This window comes from Zootoca vivipara, chromosome 10 (assembly GCF_965207765.1).
Source record: "Zootoca vivipara chromosome 10, rZooViv2.hap1.1, whole genome shotgun sequence".
Classification (NCBI taxonomy): Eukaryota; Metazoa; Chordata; class Lepidosauria; order Squamata; family Lacertidae; genus Zootoca; species Zootoca vivipara.
This window is the reverse complement of record NC_142593.1, coordinates 12860840-12888434: the sequence shown is the minus strand read 5'-3', so window position 1 is coordinate 12888434 and position 27595 is coordinate 12860840. Positions and strand designations below refer to the sequence as shown.

General features: G+C 42.4%; 1 protein-coding gene across 3 annotated transcripts in view; it reads left to right on the top strand.

The window, feature by feature from the left end:
- Nucleotides 1–27595, top strand: part of ADAMTS19 (ADAM metallopeptidase with thrombospondin type 1 motif 19) — a 115931-nt gene that overhangs the window by 70633 nt on the left and 17703 nt on the right. For all 3 annotated transcript variants that reach the window (XM_060280126.2, XM_035099894.3, XM_035099895.3), the window contains 9 exons: nt 878–1008; nt 3394–3566; nt 6150–6277; nt 7808–7928; nt 12140–12220; nt 21526–21683; nt 23986–24139; nt 25282–25417; nt 26812–27016. In XM_060280126.2, coding sequence (XP_060136109.2) covers nt 878–1008; nt 3394–3566; nt 6150–6277; nt 7808–7928; nt 12140–12220; nt 21526–21683; nt 23986–24139; nt 25282–25417; nt 26812–27016 — 1287 coding nt within the window. The remainder of the gene's footprint in view (nt 1–877; nt 1009–3393; nt 3567–6149; nt 6278–7807; nt 7929–12139; nt 12221–21525; nt 21684–23985; nt 24140–25281; nt 25418–26811; nt 27017–27595) is intronic.

Below are 27595 nucleotides of genomic sequence, written 5' to 3'. Positions count from 1 at the left end.
TTACTTTCAATGGGAAAGTTCGCTTCAGTTTATGAACGGTTACTCCGCGGACCGTCTGGAACGGATTAATCCACTTTCCATTACTTTCAATGGGAAAGTTCGCTTCAGTTTATGAACGCTTCAGTTTATGAACAGACTTCCGGAACCAATTGTGTTCATAAACCGAGGTACCACTGTATAGTATTTTAGATTGTGCTTCTGGAAAATATTTTTGTACATTTATTTTCACAACTATACACATTTCTGTGTGCACTTTCCCATTACCATGAAACCTTTGTATGGACCCCCTCCCCCCCCCCCAAAAAAAACCAACTACACAAATTCAGTGTGGATTTGAAAAACAGCTGTATTTGGGTTTGCATATTGGTTTGGGAAATGCCAACTCAGTTGGTTTGTAGTAAAATGTGAACTGTAGAAATTTCTCCCCCAACTCTCATTGTCCTATTACTACTTGATTAACAGGAAGCACAGTCCTTCTACACCAATGGGGGGAAACGAGGCTTCCAAAAAGAAAATGTGAAAGTCCCTTTGAGTACTGAATGCCCAGTCTTCAGGAATATGGTAGCTTTGTCAATAGGCATGAATTGTTACAGGATTTATCCAAATGAGGTAGAAGGGGAGTGAGGTGTGCATTATGTATTCCAATGTTAGCCTTGCACTCCCGTCAAAAAATTTCCTTTTTGGTTCTGGTTTTCCTTCTAAGTAGTGAGCTGAGACTACAGAGAGCTGTTGCATGTATATGCCGACAGGTGCTGGATCAGAGCTAAAATTGTTACCCTTTCGATGTGGCATATTGTTTGAACAGAATTATTGCAATGAATTATTGCTAATGTGCCCCACATACATACATTAATCTGAAAATTGACTTTTTAAATAGTGGTGCAAGGCTGGAGAATGTACCAGTAGGACATCATTCGCTGGACGCATGGAGGGCGAATGGAGCGCATGGACCACTTGCAGCAGAACCTGCAACACTGGAGTCAGCAGCCGACAGCGTAGATGCTCAGGGTAGATAACAACAGCTGTAGCTTATATTTTTTTGCCCTTGCAATATTGTTTACTAATACAGCTGTACCAACCTGGTTGTGCACAGATGCACTACATCTTGGCAAGTCTTCTTTATTTGTCGAAACTATTTCTAGCCTCTCCTTCATCACAAGTCATCCCAGGTTAGGATACAATAAGCAGTTAAAAGCCATAACACGGGGCTTACAGTTACAAAGAGTCTTCTAAGTGTGTTCAGCAGAATGTGCTTAGAAGTCCTTTTTTACTTCCATGCTAAATGCATGAACGTTGGAGGTCAAGGGGCTGCACCCAGGGGACATTGAGGTGGGGGACAGCTTGTTCCCCCCAGACCCCAACACAAATCAGGGTGAACTAATTAACGTGGTTAATGAATGAAACCAAACCCTGTCTATTTAGCCCTATCCCTTCAATTCTCCAATTGTAATTCTGTGTCTTGTTCACAACAGAGTACAGTGGTACCTCTACTTACGAATTTAATGCGTTCCGAACGCACATTTGTAAGTCGAAAAAATTTGTAAGCCGAATCCCATAGGAATGCATTGGGAGAAAAAATTCGTAAGTCAAAGCAACCCTATCTAAAAATTCGTAAGTAGAAAAAATCCTATCTAAACCGCATCCAAGATGGCAGACAGCGCTCCGTTCGTAAGTAGAAACATTCGTAAGCAGAGTTATTCGTAAGTAGAGGTACCACTGTATAAAAAAGAGGACTGTAACCACAGAGCTTGTATACACAGTAGCCCTAATCCGGCTATGCACTATGGAAACTGTGGCCCAGATTCAACCGACCCAAGAGGAAGCCAGAGTAGGGGATCTAACTCATGCAACAGGGCTTCCCCCTCCAATCGCTGCAGCTCCCCCAAATCTGCTCTGGAGGGTCAGAAGAATCCCCAGAACATTGCACAAAGGGAGGAGAGCTGGGGTTGTTCCATAATAATAATGATAATAATAATAATAGTAATAATAATAATAATAATAATAATAATAATAATAATAATAATAGATTTATTATTTATACCCCGCCCATCTGGTTGGGTTTCCTCAGCCACTCTGGCTGCCTCCCAACAGAATAATAATAATAATAATAATAATAATAATAATAATAATAAAGCAATAAAACATCAAACATTAAAAACTTCCCTAAACAGGGCTTCCTTCAGATGTCTTCTAAAAGTCAGATAGTTGTTTATTTTCTTGACATCTGATGGGAGGGCGTTCCATAGGGCGGGTGCCACTACCGAGAATGTGCTCTGCCTGGTTCCCTGTAGCTTCACTTCTCGCAGTGAGGGAACCACCAGAAGGCCCTCGAAGCTGGACCTCAGTGTCCAGGCTGAACAATGGGGGGTGGAGACGCTCCTTCAGGTATACGGCTCTGAGGCGGTTTAAGGCTTTAAAGGTCAGCACCAACACTTTGAATTATGCTCAGAAACGTACTGGGAGCCATCTGTTAAGCAGAAAAGCTTATGCAGACAAAATGATCAGAAGAACGTAATATTGAATTCCCCCCCCCCCCCATGAGCTATGAAAGCTGTCATAGAATCATAGAATTGTAGTGTTGGGAGGGACCCCAAGAGTCATCTCATCCAACCCCCTGCAATGCAGGAATCTCAGCTAAAGCATCCATGACAGATGGCCATCCAACCTCTGCTTAAAAAGCTCCAAGGAAGGAGACTCCACAAGCTGCCAAGGGAGACCTTTCCACTGCCGAACAACTCTTACCGTCTGAAAGTTCTTCCTGATGTTTAGTCAGAATCTCCTTTCTTGTAACTTGAAGCCATTGGTTTGGGTCCTACCATCCAGAGCAGGAGAAAGCAAGCTTGTTCGCTCTTCCATGTGATATTTGAGATATTCCTTGAGATATTGGACGATGGCTATCATATCTCCCCTGTCTCCTTTTCTCCAAGATAAACATACCTAGCTCCTTCAACCTTTCCTCATAAGGCTTGGTTTCCAGACCTTTGATCATCTTGGTTACACTTCTCTGCCACAAGTCCTTTTACTGCATATGCAGGGACTCCAAATGTAACACTCTTCTCTCTCTTATAATCTGTGATGGAAGGAGGAAGACTTGCCTATCCTTAATGGTTTCACTCAGCTCTAGTATGGGACAATAATGTTCCTGCAGAAGATAACCTCAAGACTGTTGCCATTTGAGCCTGCCATTAGTTACTGTCTAGATTTCCCGTTCGCCTTGAGTACCTTTAACTGCTGCTTAAAGGCAAGCCTTTAACTGATTAGAGATAATCGCTGACGTTCTCTCTGACTACTGTACAAAGAACAACGAGGAAAAAAGCAATCTGTTCCTGTTGTATAAGGTCGTCAAAATATCCCCTGCAAACAAGTTTACTATTTTGGTTTTGTCTTCCCTAGTTCAGCTCATGAAGCGGGGGAATGCCACGGTTCCAGGATACAGTATAAAATATGTGAGAATCCCTCTTGTCCCCCTGGAGTGCTTGCATTCAGAGACTGGCAATGTCAGGTCTTCAGTGTAAGGGCCTCATATCAGAAACATATCCACCAGTGGCAGGCTGTTATTGATGAAGGTAAGCCTAACTCACATTTCTGCTGCTAGCATTGTGCTGATATGTGTTATGCTACTGCAGGTGATTCACACATTAGCGAAAGAAAGAAAGAAAGAAAGAAAGAAAGAAAGAAAGAAAGAAAGAAAGCAACCTTTTTTTTAAAAAAAATAAACATCTTTATTGAAAGTTCAAAAAGTACATAATTACATGTGCACTCAACATGGTGAGTTGAGTGACAAAGAAAAACAAAAGCGGAACTCGCGTGGAAAGGAAAAGAAGGGGGGGAGGGGGGAAACCCAAAACTTTATACTTTACAAGGTTGCTATTGTACTTCACCAGATCTTAACCTATTACAGTATTTGTAAGAATGGATTCCCAAATACCATTGAAAGAAAGTGCAGGATTTGAACCCCAAATACCTCAAATAGTCAGGAGGACTCATGCTTTGCTATAGGCTTTTTTTTTGTCAATGGATTATGCTATGCAAATTCCATTAATTATTATGTGATTTAATAGAAAATAGTGTCCTATTGATACATGTCTGATTGTGAATATATACCATTCACTTTATACCTCCTGCATTTTCAAAAGATGGGTTAGGCTCTCATCACTCAGTTCTTTTGGGTGTGCCAATTCTACACAAATGCCCTGACAGAGTTCCCACTCCTGGAGAAGAAAAGATCACTGGATTACAGTAACAACAACTTTTGTCCCTTTAATGAAGGGCCAAAGGGATGTGTGGATGAAGCGGATTTCTTTTATTTGATGCGAATATTATTCAGACAGAGTATCAAATGTGGATGTTTAGGAAACAAGAGTTTTAGTTATGAGGTCAAGAAAATAACTTTTAATCCTTTTGTATTTGAGGTGGATTGAATAAGCCTTAAACACATGCCAGGGACATGTCCCCACTGAGCAGGGCATCTGGCAGCCCTCAAATCACTTCTGGAGAGCTGTCACTTGTTCTGCAGTTTGCAGAAGGTAAAAAAAATAAAATGGTTCAAATTTCTATTGAGCAGCAAGGAGAGATGAGTGCTTCTTAACTTCAGCAAACTGCAGCACAAATTAAAGAGTTGACCTTTCCTCCCAAACTTCTGCTCGTGAAAGAGCACTGAGGGACCGAGAGGGTCTTCTCTAATTTGTGCTGAGGTTTGGAGAGAAGAAGATACAGCAGCTGCTCAAAAGAAACTTTTATTACCTTCTGCAGGCTATTGGAGAGCATGCTTGCCTTCCCCCAAATTCCATTGTACATACCAGAGAACACTTGAGGTATCCTCAGCCACCATTAATATATGGCTTGGAAGCCAAGCCAACATTTGTGCATCTCCAACAGAGGAGTCCCTTGATTTGTTTTCATTTGGGAAGAGTCCCTCACTGAAAATTACTCTCTCTTTATGTCTCAAACCATCCATTCTCTTAGCAGGAGACCAAGGAATATGCCCTTCGTTAGTAGGTCTGCTTGGAAGGAGAGCTTTCCTTGTGCTTAACCTACTGAAATGAGAGGGAGTTTGCGATCTTGTGTAACTCTCATTCATTTTAATACTGCATGTCTCGAACCCTCTTCAGGTGTTCTGCGTCAGAGTTAAGTAAACATGCAATAGAGAAGAGGATGTAGCTCTGCCCCTTCCATTGCCATTTTCCCATTCCCAGTGAAAGGTTGGTGGGCTGGGTTGATGGCTCCTCCCACTGGCGGAAGACAGGAAGCAACTTTTGGGACGCAGGCATAACCTTAGTTATAAGCAACCAGCTTGCCTCTTTTTGCTCTTGCTGTTACTTCTCTTCAGGCCTATTTAAAAATGTTTTCCCCTCTCTTCTTCCATACTCTTCTTCTTTTCCCTGTGCCTATCCTCTAGCCTAGGGTTTCCCAAACTTGGGTCTCCAGCTGCTTTTGGAATACATTTCCCATTATCCCTGGTCCTGCTAGCTAGGGTTGATGGGAGTTGTAGTCCAAAAACAGCTGGACACCTAAGTTTGGGAAACCCTGCTCTAGCTTCTAGGCACCTTCCCCTGATTCGCTCTGATCCTTCACCTCCTCTGTTCTCTCTAACCCCTGCTCTCCCCTTTCTTCTCTGGATTGCTTCGATGAAGGGACATCTTTCAAAGAAATGCCAGCACTGAACCTCCATCGGATGAGGAGGACAGGGAAAGCTCAGTCATACAGCACTAAGGCTACCCAGTTCTGCGTTGCCCAGGTTGCTGTCCGCCTTCAGCCAGTGGGAAAAGCCAATAGGAAAAGCCCTTTCATTGGAGAATTGAACCCTATCCTTCAGGTGGAATGCCAATTGTACTTTCCCATCACTGCCTATGTCTTGGAGATCAAAGTACTGTTTTCCCAGGGTTCTAAAACACACAGGAACAACCACAAGTACAGGAGACTCATTTCTTCCAATATCATGGTAGGGGTGAGGTTTTTATGCTTGCCCCCCACCACTGCCTTCCTTGCATGTTGACCTAACTCTGGTGTAAAACGCTTGAAGAGGTGTCCATAATTCCCATCTGGAATATAGCAGAAATGTAGCTTGGTATCGCAACCAGTACAAGCAGAATTTTGTGTCTATGAAATGAAGTTTATCAAGCTAACCTGGTTTCCACTTACTTGAACAGAAAAACCTTGTGCATTATTTTGCTCTCCAAATGGAAAAGACCAGCCTATACTAGTCACTGAGAAAGTGATGGATGGAACTCCATGCGGTCATCAGGAACTGGATATATGTGCAAATGGCAGGTGTCAGGTAAATCAACATTCAGAAGCCAAATTTTCATATCTATTTATTGTGCAGTATTTCTTGAACATTTGGATCCCTGAATCCTGCTTTTAAACTTTAGTCTGCCTTTGTGGGATGGGGGTGGTGGGGGGAATTTAGTACTTTCCATATGCCTTCTTTCTGCATCTGTGTAGCAGAACTTCCTAGAACTAAAGCTGACATTATTGCTTATAGACCCTCCTTGTGATGGGGGACTTGTTCCTCATCTGCATACCTTGAAGGGAGAAACATCCTGTTATGCCCACTTCTCTTTCAACCACATCACCAGCATGATGAAGGACTTTCTCTGCTGAGCTTTTATTCTGCAGTAAAGTAAAAGACCTTTGAAAGTCTTGTAGGTTGCTAAATAGGTACCGCTGCGGCGGGGAGGTAAATGGTGTTTCCGTGCGCTCTGGTTTCCCGTTGTGCCAGAAGTGGTTTAGTCAGTGCTGGCCACATGACCCAGAAAGCTGTCTGCGGACAAACTCTGGCTCCCTTGGCATGAAGTGAGATGAGCGCCGCAACCCCATAGTCGCCTTTAACTGGACTTCGCTGTCCAGGAGTCTTTTCCCTTCTATGCCCACTTACCAGGAAGTAAGCTTCATTGAAAATGGAACTTACTTATGAGCAAAATGTATAGGGCAGGCACGTCCAACAGGTAGATCATGATCTACTGGTAGATCACTGGACATCTGTGGTAGATCACTGGCAGATTGCTGGCTCCCCTCAAAGAAGCTCAACAACTTTGGCTCCCCTAAAAAAGCCCTGACCCCCCCCCAAGTGGGAATTCCCTCCTCCCTGGAAAAAAGCTCAACAACTACGTATGACCTGAACCCCCCAAAATCTGACCTTCCTCCTCCCGAAAAAAACCCCAGGGCTTTCCTTCCTAAAAAAAAGTGGGTAGATCACCGCCAGTTTTTAACTCTGTGAGTAGATCGCAGTCTCTTGGGAGTTGGCCACCCCTGGTATAGGGTTTCAGTGTTAATCTCTTACTGTTAAACAATCAGGGGTTTTCAGTTCCTTTAATTGCTTCCTTTAGGATCATTTTTTATTTTACGTGAATCTCTCTTCCCCTTCCCCATTGACTTTGCTTAGGAATCAAAGAATCATAGAATTGTAGAGCTGGAAGGGACCATGAGAGCCATCTAGTCCAACCCCCTGCAATGCCAGAATCCTTTGCCCAACGTGGGGCTCAAACCCATGAGCCTGAGATTAAGAGTCTCGTGCTCTACCAACTGAGCTATCCTGTAGAGGAATGCAAGATGGATTGGGGCACTTAGCAACCACTGGGGGAGGGAGGGGAGTCCACCCCACCCCAACCCAGTCCTTCTCAACTGCTATTTAACAAAAAAGTGGGGAGGGGCAAGCATATAAAGGCCAGACACACCATTAAGTTCATGTCTATTTTGGCCGTCAGAGTAAATTCCTTATGTTGTAATATTAATACTTGCAAGCTACATTGAGAGGCATAGTGAAGCCTTCTGTGAAAATGTCATGATGCTTCATTTTCACTTCCAGAAGTTTGGTTGTGATGGCATTCTGGGATCTTTGGCGTGGGAAGATCACTGTGGCATCTGCAACGGAGATGGGAAATCGTGCAGAGTTGTTAAAGGAGATTTTAATCATACTCGGGGAGCAGGTAAAAACAAACCCAACCTTTTAAATTTAATGCTTCTTACAGAAATTTGTAAATGTAATGAGCACTCTGCATTAGATAAATCGATTAGTACCTTTTCATATTTTATGTTGATTAAATGGTAGCATTCCATTCTTGATAAGCAGGTATGGGCAAGAAAACGCTTTCCTTATACCCAGGTTCAGACTTATTACTGCTGAGATTAGGAACAGATGGGAACAAGTATTTAGTAAACCCCACTGCCTACTTTTTGATACATGATACCTGGGTTTATTTACCATAGTTGAACATAAACATTTATCTGGATTAGCAGCTCTCCAATACTCAAACATTAAATGAGGGAAAGAAAAGGGAGCAAATATCCAAAGATTCAATATATATTGAATTCAGTATATATACTTAACATGATCCCCCCCCCTAAATGAAATAGCTGAGAAGCTTAAAAGTTGTCCAGATTCTGATGTGTGTTACTTTGCAGAAGAGCCAACATTTTTAATTTGAATTTTTAAATTTTGCATTATGGATGCAATCGTTTGCTCAGTGTGAGGCCATCTGAGGCGCCTCAGGATACAGCACAAGTAACATTCTGCTGGCGTGGTTGGAGGTTTGCTGCCAGAATGACACCTAGGCCCTTGGAAGTCACCCATCAGGCCACCCAGGGCATGAAAAATAGGATGTATCAAATATCCTACCATAATTATTTACAAAAATTAGTCCACTTCTTCCAGAAATCAAGAATTTTTGCTCTTTTCTGTGCAAAATGCAAGTGATAAGTTTAATTGATTTCACTATTTCCCATATCTAGCCCAAGCGCCAGCCGTCGGCCTATATTTTTGAAACAGTGGGGCTATAATTTAGGCGTCTTCAAAATTGTTAAATTTCAATATTCAGCATAAGTCAGCAAGTATTTTTAAAAACTGAATTAGAAGCCAAGACGTTTCAAAAGCAGTAAACATCACAATCTATACCAAATCAAACAGGGCTTCAGAAAAGAAAATTAAAGACATGCTTTGAGTCTTCAGGTGCGGTTGTGTCCTAGGATGGAGATAATCTAGGAAAAGGGAGGCAAAATCACAAATTACCCTGAAGGTCTAAGTCAGAAGACAGAAAGTTGGAGAGATTGGATATTGAAATTATATTTATAGAGATTTTAAACTGACCAATAAAATACTGGCAAAAATAAATATCCATAAGGAAATCTGTTTAAATCTTTCCAGTTACATGGCTGAGTACTTGTTGAAAGGAAAATGTTTTCCTGTTTTAATAACTAACGTAAACCACAGAAATGCCTTCTAATGTAGACCCCAGATTTTAAGCATGTTTGCCATAATCTGACTTCACAAACGCAAAAGGGATTGTGTATGAACACCCGGGCTTTTTCTCTCCGTTTTAACACAGTAGCCAGTTCTTATGAAGCGCTCCCTCTTCCTTGAGTTTCAGAAATAGCTTGCTGGGTAGATCCATGTGCATATTTCTCAATGGAAACAACTTAAAAGGCTGTAAAAACACTGACTACAATCCTATGCCTACACGGATACAAATCCCATTCATTTCTTCAAGAATTATGTGTGCATAACTCTATGGACGTCTGCAACCACAGTGCTTATCTGTGGTCTTAATGATAAAGCACTATTTGTTTTTCTTGAATCAGTGTCATTGCTGTGGTTTCTGCCCAAAGAAATGTTTGAAGGAATGTCTTCCTCTCTTGTGTTCATTCAACTGTAGATCACTGTATAGACATATAACACACATGCCTTATATTTGTTTATTTTGGATAGGGTTCTTCAGAATTTTATTCAGAATTTGCCAAGTCATTTCTGATGAGTCTGGAAGGAAATCTGGGAGTCCCATTTCCTTGCCCCCCCACAGTGGGGAAAAGTAAACGCTGGAAGTTTATTTCTGAAACATACTGTTTATGTAGGAATGTTGGTTTGATCCAGCAGGCATCTTCTTATATTCTTACATTCTTAATATTAAAGGCACAGGGGTATTATGTAATCTCATTGACACATTAGATGTGTGTGGCCTGATCTTGTAGGGAATTAGAATCTATGAATGAGTCTCACTGCAGATTACGACATTTGTGGATGAGATCGGTGAGCACATTATCTGTGAGTCTCTTGGATGCTACCCATTTATAGTTACAGGAAACATTGTTTAATTGAAATAAAATAAAATATGATATCCGGCATAGGGCATAACCCTCTTACTTGTTACTGAATCTTAAATAAATACACACACATACTATGTGCTGTTTAGGGTAATTTTTTTTAGTAGAAAAGGGAAATGTAAAAAGAAGGACACTATATTATCAGCAGACATTAACAAATTTGGGTGAGAGAGATACAAGATAGAGATGTCAAACAATGATGCTATGTTGTTGCTGTTTGTTTTACTTCTGGGTTGTGGTGGCCTCTGACTATACAGTGTGTATGTACATTGTTGAAAGGGAATAATATGCTGAAAGAATATTATTTCATGAGCAATGTGAAGAAGGCCATTAGGGAATTTTAATTATTGATGTCTCTGGAAATGCAAGTATTCTGGGAGATTTGTGGAAATGCAGTGGGATTTAAACAAGCAATTAAAGTTTCACGCCACCACAATCCAACTCCATACGGCAGGCATGAGCTAAGAGGTAGAGTTTTGCCGGGGTGGGGCAGCGTCAGAGAAAGGACAAAAACACACTGGGTTGAACCAGGCGACAACCATTTTATTTATGGTATTCATGAACTTTGCATCGTGTGAGAAGGAATCGTCCAGCATTGCTTACAACTTGCCTGTTAACAATGGAACCGCCAAGATGGCCTTCTGGCTAATCCGGAAGGCAGAAGTCAACAAACGGCAATAACTGGTTAAGCACTTCCACCAACTTGGAAGTACAGTGGTACTTTGGTTCTCAAACGCTTTGGCACTCAAACAACTTGGAACCCAAACAGTGCAAACCGGTAAGTGTTCTGGTTTGTGAATTTTTTCGGAAGCCGAACGTGCTCCGTTTTGAGTGCCACACTTCCGTTTTGAGTGTTACGCTGAGGTCTGTCTGTTTTTGCTATTTATTTTGCATTTTTGTATTCGCTGCTCTTTTGTTTTGTTTTTTGTTTTTTGTTTACTTTGTGGAACCCAGTTCAGCTACTGACTGCAGTACATTGTTTATTGTTTTCATTTTATGGATCAATGGTCTCTTTAGAGAGTAAAATTCATGTTAAATTGCTCTTTTAGAGGTTGTTTTTAAAAGCCTGGAATGGATTAATCCATTTTGCATTATGGACTTTCTATGGCAGACATAGGCAAACACGGCCCTCCAGATGTTTTCGGACTACAACTCCCATCATCCCTAGGCAACAGGACCAGTGGTCAGGGATGGTGGGAAATGTAGTCCCAAAGCATCTGGAGGGCCGAGTTTGCCTATGCCTGTTCTATGGGAAAGCGTGCCTTGGTTTTGGAATGCTTTGGGTTTGGAACACACTTCTGGAATGGATTAAGTTTGAGAACCAAGGTACCACTGTGTGGCTGGCCACCAGATTATTGTCGTTGTGACTAATCTATGAGCTGAATGCCCTGCAGTCCCTATGGTATCTATTCAGATCAGGCTGTTATTGATGCTCCAGACACAGACCAGAAAGAAAACCAGTCCATTGTCAGTGCTCTTTGAGTCGTAGAGTGGGGTGTTTTCAGCTGCTGGGCACAATTGGCTACAGGCCTCCATCCAAGCAGCTGCCAGGTGTGTTGTCCTAGTAATTCTCATGTCCTGTCTCCCCAGCGCTGGAACCAAGGGAATACCTGGAACAAAGGGATACTGAAAGCGTAACTTGAAGAAGACAATTGGCAAATTCATAAAAGCAGATTCATAAGAATATTTCATGCAGGGTGAAGATTCCCCACCTATGTTTTCTGGCTCCATGGAGTCAGCACCGACAACAACCCTTTCAGCATCTCTGCTTGACCCAGGAACTATCCAACTCAAGGGAGATTCAATAAATTAATATTGGCTGATTCAATAAGAAGGCAACAGTGCCAAGCACACAGTAAAAAATAAATATCTAGCTTCCAGAGGGTCAGTCCAGAGACACTGACAGAATGAGAGGCAATGGGATTCTAAAACATCATAAACAAGAAGAGGAAATCAGACATGAACACTATTGTATTTCTTTAAAACAAATCTTTTGTGTTTGTTGATTACGAGCATCACATGGAATATTTCATCTTGTAATTAGGTTATGTGGAAGCATTGGTGATACCTGCAGGGGCAAGAAGAATCAAAGTTGTGGAAGAAAAACCGGCTCACAGCTACTTGGGTGAGTTGTGTTTTGTCCATAATTGTAATATGTACTTGACAAAAAAGATAGCAAACTTTATTCCTTTTTTTAAAAAAATATTCTCCATAGATTCAAAACAGAAACTGTGAGTGTGGAATACACTCCAGTTCAAATGTCACACTAGGGTCACTAAATAGCTTTAGGCAAGTAATTACTTTCCGGGTGGGGAACCTTTGGCCTTGCAGATAATGTTGGTCTCCTATTCGCCCCAGTCAGCCCCCGGCAAGCTGTCGCCCACAAGGTCCACAAGGAGGTAGACCTTCCCTCTCCCATGTCCATTTTCTTTATTGAAAACCCAAAATCAAAGAAATTAAATCCAAATGAACAAAGTGCAGGTAAAAGATTCTCAGAAGAAAGAAATGTTTAAAAATTAAATCCAAGGAACGAAAGATAAAAACAGCATGTTTTTTTTCATTGCACATCCTAAACGGTGGTTCTCAAGTTTACTTAGTTGTTGTTGTTTGCAAGCTGTTATCAGTTTGTTTGACAATTTTGTAATAATTGATTAAAAAAACTATAATCTTAAAATATATTTTAATTGATACAAGTATCAAAACATACAACTCTGTAAAATCAATAGGTCCCCCCCCCCCAATAAACAAAAGATTCTGAATTGCTTTGGAAAATGTGGAAACAATGAAGACTCCGAGGGGCCTGCTGTCCCTTATAATCTATCAAAGGATAAATTCTTTTTTGTAAGAGAAAAATTGGCAGTCAGAGTCCAAGCTTCAGGTTTAGTTGTAAGTGCTAACGCAATAGGTACAACTGACAGCAACTGAAAGCACATTTTGGAAAATAGCCAGATTTAGGAGTATTAGGGGTTGTCATGCTCAATTGATATTTGCTTATGCCTTGTGGAACTATTTAGAGGAATCTAAATTTGCCAAAGCAGTAGACTGAAAACTGAAAGGTGATATGAGGCAGTTACTCCTTTTTTAGTCACGAAAGCTACAAATCTGTGGATCATTACTTAGCCACAAGCACCCTTGAAATCAGCAGAGCTTTCTTGCAAATAAGTATACACGGAATCAATTTGCAAGTCTAATAACCGGCATTAAAATTATACTTTCTGAGGTAGTTGGAATTATTAAAATATTCTCTTTAACATAAGAAATTTGAATGAGTGTATTTAGCCTATTTTGCATTCTCTCTCTCTCTCTCTCTCTCTCTCTCTCACACACACACACACACACACACAGGAACTGATGCTAATTAGAAGCTAGATTTCTAAGGATTTGGAAATCCAGTTTGGGTGTGACCCTGGACCTTTATTCGAGCTTGAGTGCCCAGGTAGAAATAGTGGCCAAGGGCATTTTCACATACCTGAGGTTGCTGCTTTATCAACTTCTTGTTTTTAACTTGTATAAAACACCTCAAAATCCTTGGTTATTTGGTGACCTAGAAATGCTGTAAATAAAATAAACTGCATCCATTCCTTGGAATGCCAGATCTGGTCATAATGACATAACGATACCTTAGTTACATCTTGAATGGACTACTCTTAGTGCTGTCTGTGGGACCGCCTTGAAAAGTGTTCCGAAACTTGAGCTGGTCCAGAACGCTGCAGCTAGACTGTTATCAAGAGCGTGTGACTTCTCTGTTACAAGAGAAGTGCTGGCTGCCAACTGGGTTTAATTGAAAATGTTGGTTCATAAAGCCCCAAATTAGTGGAGATCAGATTGTGATATAAACCTGAGGTTTGAAGATTTTCACGAGAGCTCCTCTACTAGCCAGCCAACAGAATTTTCTGGCCTGGATGTGCTTTATATGGATGGAACCCCTCACTCCGCCCAGTAAAACTATTGACAAGAACTTGCGCAGGAACCTGAGTACAAGGCAAAAGCATGTCCCTGAAAAATGCAACGCCAATTCTTTCATCCTTTTCCTGCTGCAAGCCAGTTCCGATCATCCACTGCACAGAATGCAGGCAAATTAATGTCTCCACATTGCCTCCAAATTAATCCCTCCAAATTGAATAGCATAATTACCCCCATAAATGAGGGGCACATGCTTTGGCTGCTGCCTTTCTGCTTCTCCCAGCAGTGGTTGCATCTGTAGCTTCAGAGAATGGATTATTGCACAGCGAAGTTGCGTGTTTAGACCTTTAAATCTCCCGCTATAAATAAATTCAGGCAAGACTCAAATTTTGGTTTGGTTTTTGGCAGAATTGAGACCACAACTTTATTGATTACATCAGGTGAGTGGTTGCATAGGCTCTGGTTTGACTAGCTCCCTGCACCATTGCAGGTAGCGCTGACCCAGGGCACAAGCATAGGTCAGCCAAGGGTGAACACCTGGAATGTCGGAAAGCCAGGGACATGCTGTGTCCACCACTCAGATGTCCCCCTCGACTCAGGCACGGGCACAACCCCCTCACAAGGATAACCAAACCATTGAGTCTCTGGATTCCTTTAACGGAATACCCTTCACATAGGGATGGCGAGAGCGTTCTCCCATCCCTATCACCTGAACCAGAGCCTATCCGCAACCTTACAAGTTGTGACGAAGTGGGGAAAATACCTGCCGTGCCCCTGTTCCAATGACAGATGACGGCATAGCAAGGTCAAGCACAAAAAAAGCCTTAAAAGTAGGGAGAGGTGGGTGGGTGTTCCGATGCACTGACCAAAAGAGGAAGCTCTGAGTCACGTGTATGGGCATATATTGGTCCCTTGATCGGTTTGGCTAGCATCCCATTGGCCTGATTAAACCCAGCATCAAGGGACCTATCAATAGGGTGTTGTGGCTATCCAATCGTACCCACCCACAACACAGAGTTTGGTTGCCAGGTCACACTGCAACACACTCTTTAAGGGAGGACACGATCTGCAGGAAGAGATATAGGAGCAGAGAGCGCTGCAGAAATGCTTGCCACGAGCAACTTTTCAGTACCTTTGGGAGCACAATAATTTAACCAGAGACAGTGATAAAATGTGCAACAGACCCATTTTATAAACATTGAAATTCTGCTGCCACTGCCAAAATATTTCTGTGGGGAGGAGCTTTGAGGGCCACAGGAAAAAAAAATCTCCAGGGCTCTTATATGGAGCATGTTTTAGCTCTCACCCACCCCAAGCCAGTAAAATAACCACTTTGACAAAACAGTTTGGTAACCCTGTTTATAGGAAGGACCATAGCAGTAAGACACAAGAGAGGGCCTTCTTGGTGACAGCTCCTAAGCTTGCAACTGCCTCCTCAAGCAGAGCAAATTTAGTCACCCCTGTGCTAGTCTAGCAGTACAGAAAAGCCCAGTGTAGACATATTTTTTGCCTGTTGAGGCACTGTGTCAGCGGTGTTGGTTTTCAGCATTTTTGTTAGCTGCTGCTTTCATACTGTAATTTTTATCTGGTCTAGCTGTTTTTACTGATAGGTTTTATTTTGTAATTGTGTACTTTTGCCACTTAATTGCGGAAAGGTGCCGTAGAGACTTACTAGATCTTTTTTATTTATTTATTGCAGTTGGCCTACATGTGAGACACACACCAATGGAAAGTACAGTGGTACCTCGAGTTACAAACACTTCAGGTTACAAACTCTGCTAACCCGGAAGAGTTACCTCGAGTTGAGAACTTTGCCCCAGGATGAGAATGGAAATTGTGTGCCGGCAGTGCAGCGGCAGCAAGAGGCCCCATTAGCGAAAGCACACATCTAGTTAAGAACAGTTTAAGGTTAAGAACAGACCTCCGGAACAAATTAAGTTTGTAACTAGAGGTACCACTGTAATAGCCATAGCTGCCAAGTCTCCCGTTTTCCCTGGGAAATCCCCGTTTTTCCAGCAGTTCCTAGCTGAAAAACCAGATTTTTTTGTTTTCCCCCGGTTTATTCTGGCGTGGCGGCCATTTTGGAACTGGGCGGAGCATGCTCAGAAGTGACTTTTGATGCTGCTCTGCCCAGTTCCAAAATGGCTGCAGTGCGACTTCTGGTGCGGCGGCCATTTTGGAACTGGGCAGAGCAGTATCAAAAGTCACTTATGAGCATGCTCCGCCCAGTTCCAAAATGGCGGCAGCGCTACTTCCGGTCTGCTATTTCCGGCCCGGTCCCTTATTTCTCTGACAGCAATTTGGCAGGTATGTGTAATGGCATCATAAGAAAGTGGCTCTGACATCACTGAGAGGCAGTTAGTCCATGCAGCCAGTGACTCTAAACTCATGTCTCGATTTTTTTTCACTCCACAAGGTAGTACCTTAAAAAAGGTCATAGCTGCCAAGTTCTCCCTTTTTTTAAGGGAAATTCCCTTATGCTGAATAGGCTTCCTCATGAGAAAAGGGAAAACTTGGCAGCTATGAAAAAGGTTGGTTGGTTTTACAAAAAGGTAAGGCATGACTTTCTCTAGTCGTCGTCAACTTGAGGCCTTAAGAGATATTTTGGACTGCAACTCCCAACAACCATGGCCAGCGGTCAGGAATTATGGAAATTGAAGTCCAAAACATCTCAAGATCACCAGGTAGGGGGAACTTGCCTTGAAGCAGCTGAATTTCATGATGATGGCTTCCAGGATAAAAGTCAGCTAAGCAGCTACAAAGAGATGACGCTAGACTTAGTGTCCCAATACGGAATGCAAGGCCAGCTAGAATTTTACCTTTTGCACAACTGTGTGTAGATTGCTTTGGTTTGATCACATCCAATGTTTTCTTTTCCTGGAGTTGAAAAGTATTTGCTTTGAACGTTTTAAAACTGAGGTATCCCCTTTACAACTTTTTGGATGTAATGCACATGCCCATTTTCTCCTTCAAAACCAGAGCATACTTTTAGCAGGCCTCATTATGCAATTGACAAACCAAACCAAAGGGCTCAGGAAGATTTTGAGATGCATTGCCCATTTCCCTGAAATGAAGCTGTTTTCATATAATAACTACCAGACTTTTAGAGGACATCTGAAGGCAGCCATGTCTAGGGAAGCTTTTAATCTTTAAGAAATTAGTGTATTCTAATATTTCTCTTGGAAGCCGCCCAGAGTGGCTGTGGAAACCCAGCCAGATGGGCGGGGTATAAATAAATTATTATTATTATTATTATTATTATTATTATTATTATTATTATTGACCCACCTGTACAGACTGTGAAGGCTTTGAATGTGAACACTGTTTATGTCAAGATAGTGTTGGCTTGTCTGCTGTGAGGGAATGAACTTGGCATTGTATAATTCAAGGGTTTGGGTATATGTGATTTTTGTGTATATACAGAATCCTTGGAGCTGTTTCCACATAAGATGCAACTGTACTGTATCTGATAGGCTAGCTACACTTCCTAAAATATCAGCATTTTGTGCTTTGGGACTTCATTTGGTAATTGTTCAGAAACAAGATGGCTGGGAAACAACCATGGTGCTTCCCATGGAGAGCCAGTGTGGTGTAGTGGTTAAGAGTGGTAGACTCATAATCTGGGGAACCGGGTTCGTGTCTCCGCTCCTCCACATGCAGCTGCTGGGTGACCTTGGGCTAGTCACACTTCTTTGAAGTCTCTCAGCCCCACCCACCTCACAGGGTGTCTGTTGTGGGGGAGGAGGGGAAAGGAGAATGTTAGCCACTTTGAGACTCCTTCGGGTAGTGATAAAGCGGGATATCAAATCCAAACTCTCTCTCTCTCTGCTGTACTCCTGTACCAAAGATGTCCGTCCATTGGGTGGAGAAGAATCTATCTACTTTTAATCACTGGTCAGGTAGAAAACGTTAAAATGTTGAGATATTACAGCAGAGAAAGAAACCTCTTAGAACTGTAACATTACTGGATGCTGCAAGGATGTTTTAGGAATTTTGTGCTATTCAGATTCATTGCACTGTGCCTTAGTGGCATGCGTGATTGTTGGATAATGTAGTTGTGTTGCTGCCAGTTGATGGTGCTATTGCCATTGTTTCCCATAGAAACATAACAAAACAGTACAAATATGGATAGGACGGCAGTTGATTGCCAGGAATGACTCATGTTAACATACAACTTTATGAAGAGATTTGGGCAAGGACTGAGCAGTTAAGGCACTTTCACATCACGAATGCCAAGCATGGAATTTCAGTGAGAAAGAATGTTTCGGGCAGTCTTGTCCAGAGAATGACATCAAGTCTCTTTGACTTCATATATCTGATTAAGGGGCCTGAGGCATTCAAGATTCACGTTACAGAGAGAGAGAGAGAGAGAGAGAGAGAGAGAGAGAGAGAGAGAGAGAATGAAGAATTATATATCAGCAATGACAAAGTTGCGTATCCCTCAGTTCCTTGAAGTGTATCTAAGTTGACCTCATTGAATGCTTTTGGGGATTGATTGGGCCTGGGAGAGGAAAGAGTTGGCCAAAAAAAGTTATTCCTGGCAGGAAAGATCAAATTAATGTCCATTTGCAAAGGCCACAGTTAAAAATGTCTAGAAATGTAAGTGCTAACATTTAGCACTTCGCGAGAATAGATGAGGTATTTTGCACATGTGCTAACCACACAAGCAAATGATACAAATGAGCATCATGATCAAAAGGGTTCTTAAGAGCTTTGTGAGCTTTCAAATCCTGCAGGTTATTTATCGGATTATTTTCACACGTGTGAAAGTTAAGACTTCTAACAGTGTTCATCATGTTGAGTGCTGGAAGTCTGGGTGTACTGCTTTGAGCACAAAGGTGATGAGAAACAGACCATGTTAATTGGGATAATTGCTATTTGCCCAAGATATATGGGTTGAAAGGCTGTGGAACAAGTTTAATAGTTCTAGGTCCCCCCCCCTTATATCTGAAGAACATATCTAATGGGACAGAACAACTTCCACCAAGTGTAGGGTTTTGTTTCTGACAGCAGCTATCCACCTGTCTCTGGGAGGCTGACATCAGAGCACAACTGTCCCCAGTCTCATAATAATAATTTCCATTTGCTTATCCTTTGCTTCTGGGTACATTACTCTGACGCACAGAGCACCCACCAGCTTTGTTCCTATGCTCCAATAATACTGAGGTTAGATTACTGCAGTCCATTGCCCATGGGGCTGCTCTTGAAGACTGTCCAGAAATTAAAGCTAGTGCAAAATTCATCAACCAGACTCATAACAAGGAGCCTGCAATCCAAATATATAACACTTATTCTAGCCTGGGTGCGCTGCTTCTGATACATTTCTGGGCGCAATTCAGAGGGTTGGTTTTGCTCTGTAAATATTTACATAGCTTGGGACCCCAGTAGTTTACATTTGAACCTGCCTGACCTGTTAGGTCATCATTGGAAGCCCTCCTGTTACTACAAGAGAGAGGACCCTTTTCAGTAGTAACTCGGACTCCCTTGTATAGAATTTCTCTCCAAGGAAGTTTGCCTGGTACCAACATTGTTATTCTTTCAGCGCTGGACCAAACTTCTTTTCCCACTCCTAGGCATTGAATTGTTAACTTTCTCCCCTGTTGCTTGATGGTTTTTGTTAGTTTGACATCCAAATGGTGATCATACTGATGAAGTTGGGGGAAGATGTGGCGAATTGTTGGGAATTGGATGATAAGCTACCAGAACTCCAAATTCAGTTATTGTTATTTATTAGCCACTTTATACCAAAGAGGTCTCAAGGTGACTTACGGCAAATATAAAGAGTAAAATACAGAAAAGTAATAAGAACTAATCACGTACTATGAGTTTATCTAATCTATATATTGTTGGATTTATGAAAGTGAACTTTCTAACACCACTTGTCAGAGCTGGTATACAGTGTTCACAAACATTCCAACAGCTCAGGGAACCAAGTTTCCAGACAGTTTCCAGCTCAACGTCTGGGAAGGAAGAAAAAGTTGTCAGTTTGCCTGGGACTGATACCTCGCACATGTCCTTGGGACAGGAGTAGCTTTGTGGGACAGGCTGAAGTCCAAGGAGCTAGGGAAGCAAAGGGCCACCGTGCTTGGCCAAAATGAGCAGAGCAGGCCATGGACTAAGAATCAGAAAACTGATGGATGAGTCAGTGGAATGGAAAGAGATTGAGGGGGAAAGACAAAGAAGTCGGAGAGTTTACAAAAGGAAAATCTAAAGAGCAAGGAAGGAATTGGACAGCCAAGGGAGGCAGGCTCGGAACTGTGAGCCAGGGATTTTCATGTGGCTGTGATATCAAGACAGCTTGGTACAAGTTATTATAACTTGTGAGAGTTGCATTGAAGGGAAATTACAGTATGTTACTTGTGGAGGACAGAAAACAACTGACTTGAGAGGAGAACAAGGGCTATCACCGTTATGTCCTGGATGGGGCCACCCCACCTGCCGTCCAGTGTAATCTGCTCAACCACTACCACCAATGACCCTCTCATATCTCTCATGCTCCATCCACCCTCTTTTCCCAGCCTGATGGCCCAGTTGAGCACCACAGCTGTAGAGATAACCATGAACCCTTCTGTGGGGCATACTTTGGGGGCATGCTATTGAAAGAAGATCTGGGAGCTCTGGCTTTGCAAAGGCCCCACAGCACAGATTACATGTTTGTGATTGGTGTAGCCTAAAAAGCTCTGCAAAATGAAGCCCATTCCCTTGATGGAAAGATGTATTCATTGTAGCTTCTGTTGGAGTTTTGTGACCTGTGGTCGTAGTAAGAAGATAATGAGGTGCAGGATGAGGTGAATCCAGGAAACTGAGGGTTGTAGCCAACTAACTACCACTCAAAGTAGACCCACTGAAATTAATGGGCATGACTAATTTGGGTCCATTAATGTTAATGGCTTTGCTCTTACCGTAGTAGAATACAACCCTGAGCTTTATCATAGATTGGAACAAATAAGCCAACTTTATGCTTCTTAAGGTTTCCCCCCCAAATCCATGTAAGCCACTTGCCATCACCACATCTTTTTTAAGTTAGTAATTTCAAAGCTCTAGTACTTTTATCAATAGCTTGTGTTCAAAGCACATTTTAAGATCCAGCTACATTGGCACATGAAGTTCATAGAGGGCAGTAATGTGATTCTATTGCATCTTCTTAGTTGCTGTTGTAATTATTTTTAAAATACCATGTTCTAGTGCATTCATGTAGCACAAACAATGAGTCCACAATGTATAGTTTGCACTATCCATATTGCATGATTATGAACTAAATCCTGCAGCCCTTTATCTCAACCACTCACTATTTTATTGAACCCTGTCCTAAATATGGAAAGAATTTAGGCAATTCTAAATATATGGCTTTTATCATTTATCCCAACTGGAAAACAGATAGAATGTTTTCTTGCTCAGATTTCTTTATTATGCTTATTACTCATAAATAGCTTTGTAACTGAACCAGCGTAGGAAAAAAAATATTCTCATAGAACAACTGGAAAATGAACCATTTTCTTCTATACTGTTTCCCAATGTTATCTGCAGCTCTCCGAGATGCCGGCAAACAGTCTATTAATAGTGACTGGAAGATAGAACATTCTGGAACATTCAACATTGCTGGTACCACTGTTCATTACGTTAGGAGAGGTCTGTGGGAAAAAATCTCAGCCAAAGGTCCAACCACATCACCTTTGCATTTATTGGTATGGATGACCATTTAAAAACTATTTTATACTTTAATAAATCCTAAGACATTGCCTCTAAATGCATGTATATGAATACACTAGAGATTGATGGATAAGTCTATTTCTGGTCCATATGGATTTCACTTGTATTCATTGGTTAGTCTGTTCCATCCTGTTTCTAATCTGCGATGGTGATGATAATGATTTTAAAATCTGTATGAAAATTCGTATTTGACTGTTGTATCCCAGTGTATGCATTTCTAAACGAATTTAATGCTAAAGTGTAAATTTTTACACATTTTCGTTCATTTTAGTCCACAAAGTTCAGAGAAATGTTAAATTCAGGGAATAATTATGTAGATTAGGTTGGTTTACTTAAAAATGAAGACCAAACAAAATTCCCTTCCATCCCTGGCAGGCAAACGCACACAATTTTTTTTGCAGCGAAGTATGGCAATAATCTCTTCAATTGGAGAGATTTGTCAAAGACATACATATCTATAGTCAGTGTGGGGATTTCTACATAACCTGGACCATTAACTGAAGAATAAACAAGCTGATATCAATTCAAAATTGCTAGCACAAAGGAGCTGGATTGTTTAGGAACATATTATGAATTATAAAACGTTTCCTTCACAACTGCAGATATGCTCAAACCCTGGCAGTGGATAAAAGCTGTTTCTATCTTCTTGTGCTCAAAGAATTTGCAGAAGTACAGAACACATTTGCAAATAACTATTTCCTTTTGAATACATCTTCCTTTATTTTGCTGGAGGGAGCTAATCTTTCCAAGTAATTGTCCTTCCTTTCAGTGAATGTGAGGCCCTCTCCCCCCGGAGAGATGTTTGTGCCTATAATCTTGGAATAGGTTGACAGCAAGCAAAGGGGGTTGAGAAAATGAAATGTAAAGTTTTGGTTATGGTGACAATCACTGGCTAAACTGGAAGTAGCTTTCCTTATAACAACACTGTGTTGACCAGTATTTGGGTCTAGAAAGAGTGTGTAGTCACGAAGCGAAATTATTCTGTGATTCAAATTTATGATGAAAAATGTATTTCGAAAAATAGAAGCTTACTTGAAGTTTTAAGTCCTTGGGGCAGGAGTAACCACAATACACTTAACGCTATATTATTGCAGTTTTAAAATGACTATTGCAGATAGAATCACTATGACTAAAGTTCTCCTGACATCTTAATGCTGGGTGATCTCCAGTGTGAGTCACTCTCAGAGTAGACACATTGAAATCAATGGACGTATGTCCCTTTAGTTCAGTAAGTCTACTCTAAGTATGGCTTAGCTGGATATTGCCCACTTCTTGTAGTACCTACTTGCTAACGAAGTCTTGTCAGCTTGCTTTTGAGTTGCTGGTTTTAACAGTGGATGGTGAGTATACGCAGATAATGCTCTGTCGTCTTCCAGAAAATTATGTTGGTGACCATGGAAATTATTATAGGGAAATATCCCTCGATCTTAGGGGACCCAGGTGGCGCTGTGGGTTAAACCACTGAGCCTAGGGCTTGCTGATCAGAAGGTCAGCGGTTTGAATCCCTGTGACGGGGTGAGCTCCCGTTGCTTGGTCCCAGCTCCTGCCAACCTAGCAGTTCGAAAGCACGTAAAAATGCAAGTAGATAAATAGGAACCGCTACAGCGGGAAGGTAAGCGGCATTTCCGTGTGCTGCTCTGGTTCGCCAGAAGTGGCTTTGTCATGCTGGCCACATGACCTGGAAGCTATTGGCCGGCTCCCTGGGCCAATAATGCGAGATAAGCGCGCAACCCCAGAGTCGGTCACGACTGGACCTAATGGTCAGGGGTCCCTTTACCTTTACCTTATCCCTCGATCTTAGCCACCATCTCCTGTTATAGTGATCAGGCTGATAACTATTGCTTACATGAAATGTTCTGTAAGAATAGCCTTTTTCAGAGGTTGCCTGCATCCACAGGCAAAATTTAGCACTGCATGTATAAGCCTCCGATTTTCCCTATGAGAGTTGCCTCAAATGACTTCTGTGAATGTCAGAATGTCAGTCAGATGCAAGCCACTGCTGCATTTTTTCATATTAACAAGATGAAGCCACCTTTGACTGATTCAGACCATGGATCTGTCTATCTCAGTACTGTTGGTTGCTGCTGCCAATTGCTCTCAAGAGCATCAGGAGAAGGATCTCTTAAGCTGACTGCGATGGGGCATTCAACATGGAAAGGATGCATGCAAAGGATGTGCCCTGCCACAGAGCTTTACCTCTCTCCTCTCAAATGTAGAAATATCATCATTCTCCAGTGTGATATCGAGACACCCCCTTTTTTATTCTGTATATTGCAGGTTCTGCTTTTTCAAGATCAGAATTATGGGCTACACTATGAATACACCATTCCTTTGGACCCTCTGCCTGAGAATCAGAGCTCCAAAGGGTCTGAGCCACTTTTTATGTGGACACACTCAGGTTGGGAGGACTGCGATGCTGTATGCGGAGGAGGTAATGATTCTCTAAAATCTGTGGCAGAAGCAAAAGATTCAGTGGGTTGTGTGAAGATATGGTGTTGGTGCTGATGTGCTAGGGCTGCCATTATTGCCATTCGGACAATATCGTGTCCTGGAAAGTTCAAAATATTTTGCTCATCTTATTGATTTTCTTTTTTTTAAAAAAAAAGCTGTTAGATGATACAGGCAGAGTTGTTTACTTAGAAATATATTTTTGGAGGATGTTTATTTTTTTAAGCTTCGCAAAAATGCTAGTTCTTGACCTAAAATTCTAGATGAGCTCCATCCTCTCTAAAACATGCATGGAACTTCATGGATAAGCATTTGACACTCATTTCTAGGACACAGAATGCTTTTCGGGTGTACAGGCAAATGTACAGGTTGCCCCCCCCCCCCCAATGGAACACTAAGCCCAAAATATGGATTAACCCATGCTTTCTGGAGAGAGATTGCAGCTGTTTTGTTCTTGGTCAGCTTGGGACAGCAGCTAAAGTCAAGGTTTGGCTTAGAGTACCATCCATGTCATTCATTGTGATAGCACACACCTCGTTCCCTGTGCCCAAGAGGTCTTTCTGGGTTGTGTTTTTCAGAGGACAGTGTTTCGTGCTGCACGACAGATGCAGTTTTGAAACTGAAGGGGTGGTCAAAAGCAATTTCTGATATGACAAGAGAACCTGCTGTTCAAAAGAAGGAGTGCAGGAAGTGGTTCTTTGGCCAGCATTTTTAATCCAAGCAGCTGCCTGAGAGACCATTTTTAAAATAAAAGTGCCAGAGTTTGTCCTGCCTTAAGGTCCCAAGAATCCTCAGAACCCCAAGTCGCCTCTTCTGCTTACGAGAGGGGCCCTTACTTGCAAAATCTGGCTCAGTGCCAGATTACCAAATAGGCCCCACGCCTTTTCGGGGCCCCGCAACAACATCAAAATAACATTGATTTGATCTTGAAAGAAAATTACAATCCTTTCCCTCGCCACTTCCTTCTTCCAGCTGGGACCTGCTCCTAACTCAGCCACACGCCAACCTGCTTCAAGGATTGGGCAGGCCGCTGGGCAGGTCCAGGGGGCTGCACAAAGTCCATCCACTTCTCCCCACGCACAGCTTTCCTTTAGTTCCACAAACGTCCCTTTTGTGTCTTACCAGGAGAAAGAAAGACAACCGTATCCTGCACAAAGATCATGAATAAGAATATCAGTTTTGTGGACAGCAAGAAATGCAAATACTTAACGAAACCTGAGCCACAGCTCCGAAGGTGCAATGAGCAGCCATGCCAGACAAGGTGATAGTGAGTCATTATTTCATGAATGTTTTAGTTCATACTTATGCTCAGAAAGTGCCCGTTTCTCACCCAGCGTCCCAGGTGAAGTGAAAGAATGTCCCAAGGCATCTGCAATAACTCAAAAGATATCTGAGTTATCCTCTCCTTTGGCTCTAAGAGGGGAATGCCTGGCATATCACCCACACATCCTGCCTACCAAGCAATTTTGTGTAGGTCCTGAAGCCCCCCTCCCCGGGCAATGATTTCTGATTTCTTTTTCCTGTTGGCACTCCAAGACCTTCAACAATGGCACCAAACCAGAGGCACTGGCGGAGGAAGACAGGTGCAGGGGATGCGGGCCACCCCAGGTGTGATCCGTGAGGGGGGTGACATCGCTGTGCCACCCCCCCCACTTGCTGCACGGGCAGCACCCCAGACGCTTGCCGCGCAGGAAGCAAGCCACTAGTGACACTACCGCCGCGGGCGACTAGTGGCTAGGGACACTCACTGTGTGCCACTCTGGGAGTTGAGGCAGGTAGAACCAAAGGGAGAAGGAAATTTTAAAAAATTCCTTCAGTAGCACCTTAAAGACCAACTAAGTTTATATTTCGGTATGAGCTTTCGTGTGCATGCACACTTCTTCAGATACCAGTGCCAGATTACCAAATAGGCCCCACACCTTTTCGGGGCCCCGCAACAACATCAAAATAACATTGATTTGATCTTGAAAGAAAATTACAATCATTTCCCTCGCATGCACACGTGTGCATGCACACGAAAGCTCATACCAAAATATAAACTTAGTTGGTCTTTAAGGTGCTACTGAAGGAATTTTTTTATTTTGCTTCGACTCAGACCAACACGGCTACCTACCTGTAACCAAAGGGAGAAGGGTTCCTTTTGCCCTTGTTTTGCTCCCCAGGGCAGTTCTGGGGTAGGAGGAGTGCTGTGTGTGTTCTTGCAAGTTGCTGAGTTTGTACCTCCTCTCCGTGTGCTATCAATGCCACCTACTGTGCTGTCCCAGAGAGTTCCCAGCCCTTTCAGAGCAGTTTTTCAAGGGATACAATGAGTTGCAGGGAAGAGGAAGAATCGTCCCGCCCCCCTGCATCCATTCAGAGCGTCTCCTTGACCTGTGTCTTGCTCCAAAGGAGCCCTTTGTTTGCAGAAGAGTATTCTGAAATCAACCTTTTGGTTCTTAGTTGCTGTAAACAGTATTGGATCAAAGCGTGCAATACCAGAAAGAAGACTGTAATCTGAAAGTTAAGACGCCATTGCCTCAAAAGTGAGGGCCGCTGCCTTGATGGCCCTCAAAAAGCACTTGCGTTGGTTTTATCACTGAGATCAATTTAAAATGTGTCTTAAACCTCACTAGAAAATATTTCAAGGAGTAATCGTGCTCTGACCTGCATTTATAGATGGATGATGACAGAATGGACCCCATGCTCAAGGACATGTGGGAAGGGGACGCAGAACAGACAAGTCGCCTGCACTCAGCAGCTTCGAAACGGGACTTTGACCAGAGCCCGAGAGAGAGACTGTCTTGGCCCCAAACCCCCTTCGGCACAGCGCTGTGAAGGCCAAGACTGCATGACAGTGTGGGAGGCTGGCGTATGGTCCGAGGTGGAGTATATGCATTGTTTTTCTGTGCATTTATTTTCTGTTCATTTGTATTACCTACATTCAAGGAGGACACAAAAGTTCAGTTTGTAATTTATAGGAGAATGCTGCAGAATTTTGCATATGCAAGTATGAGAACGAATTAACTCCTTATGTCTAATTTGGGCTAGTTGCAAATGTATATTTCTCTCACATATGCACATGCTGTGCCCAGTGCTATTTTTGTAGAAAAAGAGGTGCTGGAACTCACCAGGAACGCCTCCCTTGTTCTCTTAGAATGGCAATGGCGCACACCTGAAAGGTGCCAGAACTGAGTTCCTGCAAGTTCTAGCTGAAAAAGTGTCCTGACTGCATCAGTTACAGTTAAGAACAGATACATCACATCAGCAATGTCCATTTTCAAGCAAACTGGTCCCCTAAATAGATGAGGCTAGCTAGCCCCAGACCCGCCCCCCTCCAAAATTTGGCACTGTAAATTTGGGCTCGGGGAGCAAATAGGAGCATTGCATATTAACTGCATTTATTGTCTGAATCCTTCCACATTTTCTTGTATCTGCACTTTGCCCATTCAATTTCATTTTA